The sequence below is a fragment of the Cololabis saira genome, chromosome 5 (genome assembly GCF_033807715.1).
Source record: "Cololabis saira isolate AMF1-May2022 chromosome 5, fColSai1.1, whole genome shotgun sequence".
Taxonomy (NCBI): Eukaryota; Metazoa; Chordata; class Actinopteri; order Beloniformes; family Belonidae; genus Cololabis; species Cololabis saira.
In genome coordinates, this window is record NC_084591.1 from 40,469,110 (window position 1) to 40,483,239 (window position 14,130).

General features: G+C 39.5%; 1 protein-coding gene across 1 annotated transcript; it reads left to right on the top strand.

Annotated features, from left to right (window-relative positions):
- Positions 1 to 3,118: 3,118 nt before the first annotated feature.
- On the top strand, positions 3,119 to 12,800 carry prr5a (proline rich 5a (renal)). Its single transcript, XM_061722082.1, has 11 exons — positions 3,119 to 3,384; positions 5,768 to 5,898; positions 7,600 to 7,725; positions 7,820 to 7,900; positions 8,480 to 8,528; positions 8,666 to 8,723; positions 8,824 to 8,915; positions 9,019 to 9,159; positions 10,570 to 10,705; positions 10,802 to 11,080; positions 11,182 to 12,800. Exons 2-11 carry the CDS (start codon positions 5,768 to 5,770, stop codon positions 11,463 to 11,465), a joined length of 1,377 nt encoding a protein of 458 aa, XP_061578066.1. The 5' UTR covers positions 3,119 to 3,384; the 3' UTR covers positions 11,466 to 12,800.
- Positions 12,801 to 14,130: the final 1,330 nt, after the last annotated feature.

Consider the following 14,130-nt stretch of genomic DNA (forward strand, 5'->3'; position numbering starts at 1 on the left):
ATTATTAAAATTATTGTGTAGTCATTTATTATTTTAAATGTTGATATAAATGTGATTTAGTATAAAAGATTAAATAAAATGGGGAAAATTGAATTGTAAATGAGATTTTCTTTTAATTCATATTTCTATTATTATCTCAGGGAGGCTAAGTGAAAATGTACAAGGTGCACCTAAAGGGATTGACTGTTGCTAGGTGCGTATTTTGTGTCTCCTATTTTTAATTTACACTTATTAATTTTAATTTTGTGGACCGGTTCCTGTTGGTCTAATATCGCTGCCCCGTGTGTTACAGCATTTGTATGAATTAGCAGGTCTTTGTTGTTGTCTTGTGCCATTATTTGCCTATTATCCATCTTTCTCTCTCTGGTGGTCTTCATATGGTCATGGTCATTTGTTTGTGTTATTGTGTATCTTTTATTTCTTTGGAACAAATTCTACATTTTTTCTTTGGAACAAATTCTACATTACTTACCACTTTATTATATTGTTTGTCTACATTTTCCATTTGGTAATTTTGTGACCATTTTCAGTTGTGTTTCTTGGTATAGTGTCTAATAAAGCTTCTTGTTTTGTGGAAACTGTTATGTATCATAATTTAGTCATTTTTTGTCTTCATGTGGTCTGTTTTACATATATCTGTTTCCCCTTTGTCATCATCTTTGTCATGGGTCCTGTCTCACAATAACAATAATCATGGGTCCAGTGATAACCTTGTCAATAAGGCCTTTTTAAATGTTTTACATATCTGCAAAAAGGGATCAGTGGCAAAATCTGAGATTATTTTCCTTGTATTAATTCTTCATATTACTCATATTTGAATCCCCCCTCAAGCCTCTTTTATTTTTTCCACATATATTCACTTTAAACTTTTTGTGCAGCCTTTCCTATCTAAATTTAAAAAAAGCTCACAGGCTGTGTTAAAGTAGGCTTTTTTTTAGCCAATAAGAGTATTTTACTGCATCAACAGATTAAATGTCACATCATGCAAAACACGAATGTAATGATTTAGTGTGTCTGCATTTGCATACCAGGAAAAAAATATATATTTTCATATTTGCAAAAGTCATCTTATGGCTTATAGTTGATTCAAATCAAGATGTATTTTTGTTTTTCGAAGGAAACCTTTCAAATGTATCACAAGACTAATATTGGGTAAAAGAGGGGATTAAAAAAAAAGAGCCTGTGCTAGCAATGGCAGATGGTTAAGACATCCAACATGTTTAACTGCATAGATTGAGGTCAACTGCATAGATTGGATACTGTATGTGTAGGCTATTATCTCTTTTTCGGTTTATCACACACGCATCTGACTCCATCACACGGAAATCTTTTGCACATTAAAACACTACAATTACCTACCTTAACAACCTCCTATCTTCCTCATGCGTCAAGCATGTCGAACCATGTGCAATAACTGTATTATAAAAATTTGTGTAGAATTGTCTCTTTTAGTACCTCTTGTATATTTTTTATTCTTACATATTTATACTTATATTTTACTTACTTTACCTTTATTTGTTTGCACTTTATCTGTATAATGATCAGCTTATTCGTCAAAAAAAACCCTGTAATTTCGTTGTGCTTACAGCTTGTCACTGTGTACAATGACAATAAAGAATATTATTATTCTTATAGGTCAAAGGCAACATGGCACATGCAGAGCTTTCTTGTGGACCAGTGAACTGAAAATTCAATGCAATCAGGTGGTTTCCTTTACTTGTAAGCATTATATGAATTTTTTAAAGTGTCATTATTTTGTTTTTTTTATTTTTTGATAAGCATATTTATTTGGATCAAAATGGTTTTGATTATAAGTAGCTTGAGTTGAAATTACTTTATATAATTTAGTTGTATTACCATTGGATTGTATCCGCTGTACTTAATTTGACTTAAATTGTATCCGTCTATTATTCATTTATTTTTGTTCCTAGATATCACATTTCTTGTGTATTTGTTTGGACAATATAAATTAACTGACTTGAACTGAACTGAATTAAACTGAATCAAACTAAACACAAAATAAATTGTTTAAATTGAAGTTAGTCAGGTGACCTGAACTGGACTGAAGTCACCTGAACTGAACTCAATTAACTTAAGTGAAATTGACTAAATTGAAAGTACATTAATAGAAATCACTTAAATTGAACTGAAATGAATTGAATGGTGCCAATCTAAATTCAAAGTTAAATTTACTGAATTGAAGTGAAATAAATTGAAATTCTTTGGCCTGAGCTAAACTTTATTAAAATGAACTTAGGTGAATTGAACTGAATCGAATGGTATCCAAGTGAATCGTATCCAATCAGACTGAACTGAAGAGACTGAAGCTGTTGCTCTGATGAATTCCCAACACTCATAGAGTCCCAGAGTAATCAATCACTGTGCAATAATAATAATAATAATAACCACAATCATATGCTGTACCTCATACTACTGCACCCTTCATTTTTTTTATTGTATATGTTAATAAGAGCGGTCATTTGTCTATTTACTGTACAGTGAGCTAAAATAACCGAGTCAAATTCCCTGTTTTGTTTGACCTGACTTGGCCAAATAAACTTGATTTTGATTCTGATTCTGAACTGAATTGAACTGCATTTATTTTTAATTTAATTTAATTTAATTTAATTTAATTTAATTTAATTTAATTTAATTTAATTTAATTTAATTTAATTTATTGAACTGAACTGAACTGAACTGAATTGAACTAGACTGGACTCAATTGAATTAAATTTTTTGTAATTTCATTTCATTTCATTTATTGAACTGAACTGAACTGAACTGAACTGAATTGAATTGAATTGAATTGAATTGAATTGAATTGAATTGAACTGGACTGAATTTACATAATTGACCCGTGTTGTCTAGGATACCACATCTCTGGTGTGTTGACGGTCAGCTTCCCTGACAGTCACTCCTCTCAGATAGGACAGGTAGAAGGATCCGTCCAAACATAACTAAACCCTGTTGTTGCTGCTGTACTTCTTCTTTTGAGAACCCACTGACCCCCCCTTTCTTTTTTTTTTTACATACAGCAACGCTGCTCCTTGTGCGTGCGCGCGGCCGCGTCCAGGTTGGTTTTTGCATCTCGTCAAAACAAAGCGGGGGCGCGCCCAGCTCCGGCTCCAGAGCGAGGGAGGAGCGAGCAGCAGCAGCGCGGCGGTGCTGACACTGTCATGAATGGGCCCCTCTCTCTCTGTCGCACCGCAGGTAGGACCCCCTCATCCCCGCAGCCCCGCAGCCCTCCGCTCCCCCATGCCCGTGAGGACGCGCAGCCCGGCGGGGACCAGCACGGGAGCGAGCCGCTGATGAGCCCGGACTCGGAGCGCAACCCTTCCCCGTGAGCGTTTCATCCCAGCGGGGCGACGCAGCAGCGGCAGCGCGGTGAGCAGGCTGCAGGGGCGGGCTGAGGCGCATGACACACGCCAACTTTATGGCCATTTTCAGACACTTTTTCCTCCGTCCGTGCTGCATCCGTGCCGGCTGGTGTGCGCTCGTCCAGCAGTGTCTTTGTTTACACTGGCAGTTTGCATCAATCCATAGTCCATGCGGGAACAGATCAATAGAGGAGCTCCACGTACGCACGACTGCGTACATTCCTCCCTGTAGGATAAAGCCTGATTTATGGTTCCGCGTCAAATCGACGCAGAGCCTACACCGTACGGTGCGCGTCGCCGCGTACCTTACGCCGTAGGCTCTGCGTTGGTGTAACGCGGAACCATAAATCAGCCCTTAAACGTGGACTGCTGATTGCGTTACTGCTGCCACCGACTACTCGTCTAATATCGAATAAATGGCATGATTGTAATTCGGTAAGCCAGAAAATAAACAGAGGAGGAAAATCAAGATTAAAATTGCAATCGATCAGATCTGACTGTGTAGTCGTCCCTCAGACAAGGAGGAGGGGAGAACAAAAGCAGAAATGCCCAGACTGGCGTGGCAGGGCATTTGTGCCAGACACTGAACCCAGTCCGAGGATAAGGCCTGCTGGAGGTGTGGACCAGTCCTGGTGATTACACCCCACTTAACTTCTCATTAAACCATTACAAAGATGCGTGTTGGCGGTAACAGAGGCTTGTCTTAAGTCTTTGTCTGACAAGCCAGACTGTAGTTCACCCCTCTGACCAGAGGATGGCGCTCCACCATGTACAGCATGATCCCTCTGTGGGGAGACACCCAAAACACACTCACTGCAAGGCCACACTCCACGCATTTACAGGAAACAAGTCATTCACACGGGGATACGTGTACTCACACGCAGTGGCGTCAATTCAGTGGAAGCTAAGGTATGGCAAGGTTACGAGTCACATAATTCTACTAGAGTATCAATCAACACATCCAGCAAATACTCATCACAGAAGTCTGATATGGAGCTTATCTGTGTGGTCAAGAAAATTGGAACTTTTTCAAATGCAGTCTCGCTCACTGCAAAAACTCAAAATCTTATTATATTTGTCTTATTTCTAGTTAAAATGTCTCATTTTTAGTCAAAAAATCTTATTACACTTAAAACAAGAGTCATTACCAGAAAAATAACTTGTTATTTGACCATTTTCACCGGTTTCAAGTAAATTTTCACTTGAAATAAGTAGAAAAATCTGCCAGTGTGACAAGATGTATCTATTACGAAATCTTGTTCCACTGGCAGATTTTTCCACTTATTTTAAAGGAGCTGTATGTAAGAGCAATAATAAAACGAATCATAAAATGACCCCGATATGTCAACAGACATTTAAAAATCATGTTCATTTCAAATACTTATGTCACTGACAACAGCACTCAAGCCAGGATATTCCAGTTTAAAAAGAGGAGTTGCAGCCCTCAACTGATGTTGATGTTGTCATTTTTTGTTTTGGCCTGAAGCTCCACCCTCCACCTATCTTCCAATCATGAAGTCAGTATTGTTTCGGCATCCGGGTTGCCAGCTCGGCTCTAATTATCGCAGCAGCCGCTACGAACGTGTTGGATGAAAAACCTGGCAACCTCTGGTCGGGGGGAGGAGGGGGAGGGTACACGCCGCTCAACAATATTTTGAAAGTGACTGCAGTACCAGTTTTGGACATTTCTTACAGACGGCTCCTTTAAGTGAAAATCTACTTGAAACAGGTGAAAATGGTTGTTTTGGAGTCTTGTCTGAAATGTAGTGATTTTTTTTTTACTAAAAATTTGACATTTTAACTAGAAATAAGACAAATATTCTTGTTAAGATTTTCAGTTTTTGCAGTGTATAATAACTAGTGAAATCGATCATGTTGTTCTGATTTGCATTTGTAGTTATTCTATATGTATTAAGTAATAGAATAATCAATACAAATAGACACAGAGTAATTCCATCGGCTGCCATACCTTCATACCCAATTGACGCCCCTGCTCACACGCAGTTCCCCTTTGTTTCCCTCTGATGTAATGTGTGTGATTGCAACAATGCTACAGTTTGAAGTTTAATTTCAAAACACCTATTTTTTTTTTTTACTGTTGTGTTGAAATAACATTCACTGGCAGAATGAAAGGGAAAGCGTCGCTTCTGTTAGCAGGACTCAAATCTGTGATGTCGTTTTTCTGTTGTACGCCTCTGACTGTAAGTTTCACTTGACGGTGACTTGTTGTGTGTGTCTGTTTTTTGACACTTTGATGTTCCTCTTTCAGTCCTTCTCACTGAGACTGATCATCATTTCCTCACACCGGCTGCTTCATTCTCTTTTGATCATCGTGCCTTTTTCTTTTCTTATGATGTCTTCACCTTGAACCTTTCCTCTGCTGTGCTCAGATGCTGGATGGACTCCGGCGGAGGCACGCCTCCCGGGCCTCCCCCAGACCCCTCTCCCTCAACTTCAGCACCTTCTCCGCCCCCCCACCCAGCCCGGACATGGACAGCGGCAGCGAGCACCCAATCAGGAGGTAAGCTTCACTTCCTGGGATCAACATTTCTCAACATGGAGCATCCTGAAGAGCCCCATGAAATATTCATGAGCACTCAGGGGGAAAAAAAATCACACCATCTCTGGTCCCAGATGATTTCATCAACCAGCCGAGCTTTTCCTCCTAACACATGCTGCTCTCGTGATAATTATCTCCTGCTGGGATGTTTGAGCGAGCTGTTTATTTATATATGTGTTCATCTCACCGGTTTGGACTCCTGCTTTTTGTGTTTGTGGTGCGCGTGGGTGTGAGGGAGGGGGGTCCGCTGCCACTGTCAGCAGAGTTTCAGCACCGTGTGGGTTTGAAGTCATCGTGCCACCTTTTCTGCAGAGTGCTCGTTCTCACCAGTTCCTCCTGAAACTGTGCAAACAATGTTTTTCGCTCTCTTTGTTTTAAACTCTCAGCTCCGTTCAGGGCATTTTTTTTATTTTTTTTATGACTGCACCAAAGTATGTACTAAAAATTACAATTAGGCTACATCTGTGCTACTGAAATAAATTAAGATTTGGAGAATGGTGTCTCCTGAAGGGGATGTCCCATATAGAAAGAGCAATAAATACTCCAGGCAGTTAGGATTCCAGCTTACAACCTTCATTTGGGCCAAGAAAAGTTTACTGCGATTCTCGTTGCGGTGTAGTCAAAGCACCGTTTGGTGCTGTTCAGATTTCTTTCTGGATTCTTTGAATAGCTGAGGTTAATGATATTATACACCTCAGATGATGAAGCGCACCAATTCTTCGAAACTTTACTTTTAGAAAATTGCCCTCACTGTGATTCTCAGAAAAGGCAAACCTCTTCAGCCTTCAAGGATTCGAGCTCAGTGGATTAAACAAACACTGAACATTGAATGACATTTTGACTTTATTACTTTTTCTGGGAAACAGGGTTGCACTTGTTGGCAGTGCAAAAATGACACAGATGTGCACCCTGTTCACACTTGCGTGACCTCTTAACCCTCACTGAAAATGGCATGTAATCATGAGTAATATTGCATAATAAGGAAAGACCAATCACTAGCGTGCAGTGTCAAAAGTCCACTATTACATCCGCTCATTGTACTACTTTGATTATGCGGCGTTTCTCATGTCCAGCTGTAGAAGAGCAGGAAAATCTTCTCGATTGTCCCGTATTGTGTCACTGCTTCCTGTCCCTGTTTTCTGCTGTCAATAAGCCAGATGACTTCCTCCTTATCTCCTCGGTACAGTCACAAGCACAACAACCGTGGCGACCCTGCTTACCCTGCAGTTCCTCTGGCATCTGTGCTCTGCATAAATATTTGTTTGCATCAATGGCTGTATTGTGCTGACAGAGAAGCAGAGAGGGAGGAAGAGTATGCCCCCAGCAGTGCATGTGCTATTGTTTTCTGCTCTTCTGAGACCGCAGGCGGTGCAGTGACACTTTGGTCCACCTCCCCGGCTGGGCTCCACCCATCCTGCTCTCAATGTTCTGCCTCTGTCTAACCACGCACCACTCTGCCCCATTTCTCTCCTCTTGTGTCGCCGGCTGCTCTCCGTCTTTGTCATTTTCTGCTCTTTATGCTCTCCTCTCCCCTACGGCGGTCTCCTCGTGTTTCCCATCTGTTTCTGGATATACAGCAGCTCACCGTCTGACCTTCCTTTTCTTTTCTTTTTTTTTTTTTGCTTCTGTCCGCTGTCCTGCCTCTTATATTTCCCTCATGAGGACTCTGCACCGGCTGAAGCTGATGAGCTCTCCGAGCCTCAGCGATCTTGGGAAGAGCGACAAGAGTTCACCGGAGGACAGAGGGGAGAAGCAGAAGAAGGCAGGAGCCAACGCTACCTGGAACAGGTAAAGCTGATAACAGTCGAGGTGCAAAAATGTGTCATGTTTGGGACAGTGATGAAGAGCAGTTTTTTTTTTTTCTTTTTTTTTTATGTTCCAGCATCCACAATGCTGTCATTGCAGTCTTCCAGAAGAAGGGCCTGGCTGATAATGAACTTTACATCCTCAATGAAGGCGTCCGGTAGGTTCAGGCAGCTACAGGAAAAAATAAAAGCCTCCCACATCCTGTGAAGATCCAGTTTCCTTATTACAGACTGTTGATTGTTGACATTTTGCGCTGCCAGTTGTGTGTTTGCTGCTGACTTGATGTTTTCTTGTGAATGACATGGCTTGTGTTTTGAAGTCTCTGTGAGCTCGAGGAGTCTTGTGGTCAGGCCAGATATCTCATTATATTTCTAAACCAGACCCATTACAGCTATCTGACACTATTTTAGCCAGGTTAACATATTATGATGCACAGAAAACCCACAAAGATGACGAGACACATTTATGTAACCACACAGAAAGAAAAAACAACGTAATGCAAGTCAGAGAAGAAAGTGCTCAGTGGAGTTATTTACGTGCTGATTTTACTATGAAGCTGCAGTCGCATATAATTATATGCAATTTAGCATTTAAATAGACTGTAAACTTTTTTTTTTTAAATTAGAAAACCTTTTATTTTGTTTTATTGTGTAACATTTATTAACCACATGTATTCATGCTTTTTTAGGAACATTTATAAAGAGAGAAATTAAATACTTTTTTTTATTTTTCTCAGACATCTCTTGAAAACTGAGCTGGGATCATTCTTCTCTGAATATCTTCAGGTAACCCCCCCCTCCCCGGAAAGCTTTCTTTCTTACTTTGTAGTTCATTTGAAACTCACTGAATGGAAAACAACATGCGGGTTGGATCCCATGTGACAATACCTCATCGCATCAAAATTATCACCGACTTTTCACAGAATCAGCTGCTGACAAAAGGCATGGTCATCCTTCGGGACAAAATAAGGTTCTACGAAGGCAAGACTGGACTCGTAAAGTCTAAAATCATTTTCCAGTTGATGGTTTTGGTGTTTTAATAACCCTTCCCTTTTGGTTTGTTTCTCTGTGATTCATACAGGTCAGAAGTTACTGGACTCTCTGGCAGAGACCTGGGACTTCTTCTTCTGTGATGTTCTCTCCATGCTGCAGGCCATCTTTCACCCTGTCCAGGTGCACAATCACCACACATCTTTTTTTTTTTTCTTTACTTATATTTATCCAACCTTAATTTGGAAAATGGTAATTCCATGTGCCTCTGGCCTGTGTCCTGCAGGGTAAGGAGCCCTCTGTCAGACAACTGGCCCTGCTTCACTTCAGGAACACCATAGTCCTGAGTGTAAAGATAGAAGACGCCCTGTCTCGGCCGCGGGCCCGCGTGCCCCCCTCCATCACACAGATGCTGCTTATTCTACAGGTAGGTTTGCAAGCATCAGGCCACACTTTACCACTTTCTCCTCAAATATACATTTGGCTATCTTTTCTTTTTTTTTTTGTAGCACCAAATCCTTTAAAGTATTGAATATTGTAGTTTGTGTCAAAACATAAAGGTTAAAAAGGGTTCGGGGGTGCAGTTTTTAAACTCAGTATGTCTGTCATAGTTACACGTAGTGAATTTGCTTCGTGTCGTGTCCGTAGAGTACAGATATGACTCCATCCCACAAAAAAGAAAATACACACTGATATACATTTTGTAGAGCAGAAAAACGAACACCCGGAGTTATCTTTCAGTATCTGATCTGGTGGCTATTTGATATGTTTTTATTTATTTATTTTTATGCTCTAGAAGTTGGTGAATTAGATTGAATACAACATTCATCTGAAACAAAAAAGTGCTATTTTCAAAGAGTTATTCTTTTACATAGGCAGACATATCATCTTTTTGGATTTGAACACAAAAAAAAGCTTGCATCCAAACCATCATGTGTTGGTGAGATCGTAGCATTAAATTCCTGCTTTTTTTGAATGAATGAATGAATGGTTTATTTCGGACAGAATACATTGAAACATTTACATGTTCATTTCACAAATAAAAATAAAAGGTAAATAGAAATGTCCGAAAAAGGAGTAGGCTGAAGCCAAGGGCTTATTTTAGCCTATCCTGTGCAGTGTATATCATTCACACAATATGGCATCCGGTGGATGATAATACACAAATAAGAAAAGAAATATATAAAAAGAAAACAAAGAGAAACTGTCATTGCATTATATTATATAAAAATAGTAATACCAATAATGCAAAAAGGGGTATATAGTGGTGCTATTTTCATGTTAATCTATAATAGGCTATACCAACATAATTAACAGATTTCTTTATATTTCTTAATATATATCTATATTATAACTGTTTATCGTTTTATATTTAAACATTTTTTTGAAAACATAAATTGAGGTACACATTCTTAAATCCTTATCACAGCTATTCCACAATTTGACACCTTTCACAGAAACACAGTTTTCTTTACTTTTGGTTCTTCCCCATGCCTTCTTAAACATACCTGTGTTCCTTAGTTCATATTTACTCTTGTGGATTTGGAACGGCCTCTGAGAACATCTTGGGAGGAGATTATGATGTGCTTTATATATAATCAATAAGGTTTGAAGGTTAACTAGATCCCAGAATTTTAATGTATTTAAATTAATAAATAAAGCATTGGTTGGCGCCAGGTACTCTGCTCCCATAATTATACGTACTATTCTTTTTTGTAGTAAAAATATGGGCATGAGATTGGTTTTATAGGTGTTTCCCCACACTTCCACACAATATGTCATGTATGGGACTATAAGGGAACAATGCTTTCATAACCCCCCCTGTCTCCGTGTTTAGGGGGTCCATGAGTCGCATGGTGTGAATGAGGACTACTTAAGGCTGGAGGCTCTGGTTCAGAAGGTGGTCTCGCCGTACCTAGGTACCCATGGGCTTTGCTCTGGAGACGATGCTGAGGATCACTGCTGCATTATGGGTGAGCGAGAGGAAGAGTCATAATAACGAGTCTTCGTATCAAAGGAGGGACGCATCCCAACAAAACCCTCCTTTTTGTATTCATCTTGTTTTCCAGACAAGTGTTTACCGTGGGGCTGGCCCAAGTCTACGGATCAGCCGTCTAAAAACCCTGTGGTACGATCAAAAAGTTACAACATTCCTCTGCTGCTGACCCCAGTGGCTGAGTATGACCCAGATGCCGGCTCAGTTGGCAGCGGAGGAATTCGGCGTCACTCAGCCTGCGAGATCATATCATGCCTGGAGGAGCAAGGACTGGCCTACACTGACCTAGCTCCGGGATCTGAACTGTCCGCCTCCTCCTCCAATAGGCTGTGTGTGAGCTCTCAGTTCAATGGTACGATGCATTTAAAGATGCCCCGCATCCATCAATATGTTGGTTATTACGAGATCATGAAGTAAGACTCTGCATTTAAACCGGTGCTGTTTCATTCAAAGGTATCGTTCAAGCGGGAGCTGGCGCCCTGGACTTGACTCTTTCATCTCCCTCCATCCTTCATTCCTCTGGAGCTCTCCATGGCACAGAGGCCACGACAACAATGACTGATCTCAGCAAGGGAGCATCCTCCACGCCGCCCAGTGAATCATCCAGCCCAGAAACCATAATTGGACAAGTGCTAGAGTCTGCCGAATCGGACTCAGATGGGATATTTATTGAATTCCCACTTCACTCTTCAGAGGCAGTGGGCCTCAGCCGGGAGAGCAGGCAGAGCACTGTGTAACTGTGGTGGCCTTCAGGGTAATACCCCAGTAGGTACGGGAATATTTTGGGAGAAAATAGGAAGAAATCCTCTAACTACATTTTAATAAGTGGGTACTATCTTCCTTTTTTTTGTTTTCACATTAGCATGATGAGTTTCCATGAGAAATTGCTTCCAAGTGCTTTCACTGGTGGATGAAAACCTTTTAATTCTTAATGTAACATTTCTAGCAGCTCAAAAATAAAAAAAGTTTGCATGTCAAGACATGAGTGGTACTGACATTACAGGACTGAAAATGTTGGGTTTTTTTTTAAAGATAGTCTGACATTTCTGTTATTGAACAAAACAAAATCCACAATAAGTGGATACTTGTAACAAGCATTGCCTCTGCAGCCAAAGTCTGAATAATCTTACTGCTTTAGTTGCACAGTGGTGACTCTTATTTCTCGAACACTGTCTTTGCTTATTTCATAATGGAGAACCAACTGTAGATAAAAAAACAACAAAAAGAAAACCTGAAAAACGATGAGCCCCGGTGCATAAAGTATGCAACCTAACAGTGTTGTTTGCACCTTAGGCATTATGTAACTGGTTATCTTATTCATAAATTGAGGTTTGTATTGGTAAACCACTTCTGTAGAAATGTATTCAGTATGAATTAATGATATTAAACTGGGGGATCCAATAATTGAGAAAGTGCTTCATGAGGAGCACATCATCCAACCACTGAGGATGAAAATTTTGATTAAAAGGTTTTCACTCAGCAAAAGATTTTCTTACTTTTGCTGAGGAGGTGGTTGTTAAAATGCCACAAACTTTACACATGCACCGAGTTTTAAAACTTCATGGGTTTGTTTTGTATTTGTGTAATCTGAAACTCTTACAGTTTCATCTCTTCAGTCGTGTGCTGCTTGTGGGCGGGGAGGTCTTGTCTTGGGTGTCTGCAGCGCTCCGAATGTGTAATGCAAATTTCTCGTCCTTGTGACAGCATTTCCTTTTCACTGCATTGGCTTTGATGTTTAAGGGGTATCGCAATGTTTATTGTTTACATTTGACGAAAAAAAATTAACATTTCAATTGAATGTTGTCTCAGACACTGTACTTTGCGGCACCACTACCATGTAAATAGAAGTGCGTTTTTTGTTTTTTTTTGTTTTTTTTTTAGGACAGCTTGATATTGTTAAGTGAGCATTTATCTTTAAAGGAAATTCAATTTTAATAAGGGCTTTTTAAAGGAATCTTTTTCAATGACGTTTTACCTCAAGCGTTTTGTACTTTCCTTTTTTTGACAATCTACGATGTCTACGGAGTTGTACTTTGTATTAATTTCTTATACTGGCCCCGGAAGAAAAAATAAATGCATTTGAATAATATTGAATGACATTGGCTATCTGTTATTTCGTCATTAGATTTTTCCAAGGTCAAAAAATGTATTATTTTTATGAGTGGATGGGGGGATTTGAGCTTTCCTGGGTATGACCTCTAACAGGATGAACTTAAACCAAGGCCAACTCCTCACTGGCAGCTAAAAGAAAATCTCTAGAAATGGTATGAAGGATGTGAATATGTTCGGTTACTGCAGCCTTAAGGTATTTTAAAGTCTGTCAACCCTTTACATTTTTTTTTAAAACAAATACATAAATATGAATTAAAACATCACTGAATTTTCACACAAGTAAACAAAGAAACCCCCAGCAAATTGATGAGATTAAAAAACCCTCAACACAGCTGGTCAATTTGTTGATCGGCCCTAAATGCAGCAGCCCTAAACCATGACACTACCACTACCGTGTTTCACAGGTGGTTTATAATCATAATGATGGGATACAGTGATTTCTTTTCTCCAGACTCGGTGCTTCTACTTTAAACTTCTGGCTTGACCAGAAGGTCTTTAGTGAATTGTGGATGGGGAGCAGCAGGTTTCTACTTGCAGCCCTGCTAAGCAGAACATTGTTTGTTCAGTATGATTATAACAATGGCACTATATGGGTATTAATATTAGTTGTCTTCATTTTTTTTTTTATTTGTGCTATGTCAGTGATTTGGAGAGAAAACTATTTGGAGAACTATTGGCGACCTCTTCCATCCTTACAAGCTTCAACAACTGTTTTTCTGAAGCTCTCAGACATCTCCTTTTCCCCTGTCAATATACACATTCACACAACTCTTAGAATCAGAATCAGCTTTATTGGCCAAGTTTGAACATGCCAGACAGGGAATTTGACTACGGTTATTTTGCTCATTGTACCCTACCCAGATTGAAATAGTTGCAAACAGAAAATAGACAAATGGCTCTTATTAACATATATAAAATTAAAAAAGTGAAAGGTGCAGCAGTATGAGGTAGACATGGTTATTGAAAAGTGCATTGTTACAGCATATGATATGATATGATTTGGGTTGTGGTTATTATTATTATTGCACAGTGATTGATGTTGAGAGTTCATCAGAGCAACAGCTTAGGGGGAAGAAACTCAGATTTTATCATTTTTTGTCATTTAAATAAAACAGGGAGACCGGTTTAACCTAATAGTCATTCAAAAATATACCGGATGTAGCTAATGAAATGCCCAGTGAATTTACTTTCGGCCATTTGACTAATGACAAAGACAGATGATTTATATTTAATAAACAATAGTCTTAAAGTATCTTTTTTAATTTTTTGTGATTCTCTCTGTTGGTTGAC

Excerpts from the sequence above, each read along its gene's own strand:
- prr5a (XM_061722082.1), top strand. The coding sequence starts at position 5,768 with ATGCTGGATGGACTCCGGCGGAGGCACGCCTCCCGGGCCTCCCCCAGA. Across the intron at positions 7,901-8,479 it reads ATCCTCAATGAAGGCGTCCG|ACATCTCTTGAAAACTGAGC; the intron begins GTAGGTTCAGGC and ends TATTTTTCTCAG. Across the intron at positions 9,160-10,569 it reads AGATGCTGCTTATTCTACAG|GGGGTCCATGAGTCGCATGG; the intron begins GTAGGTTTGCAA and ends CTCCGTGTTTAG.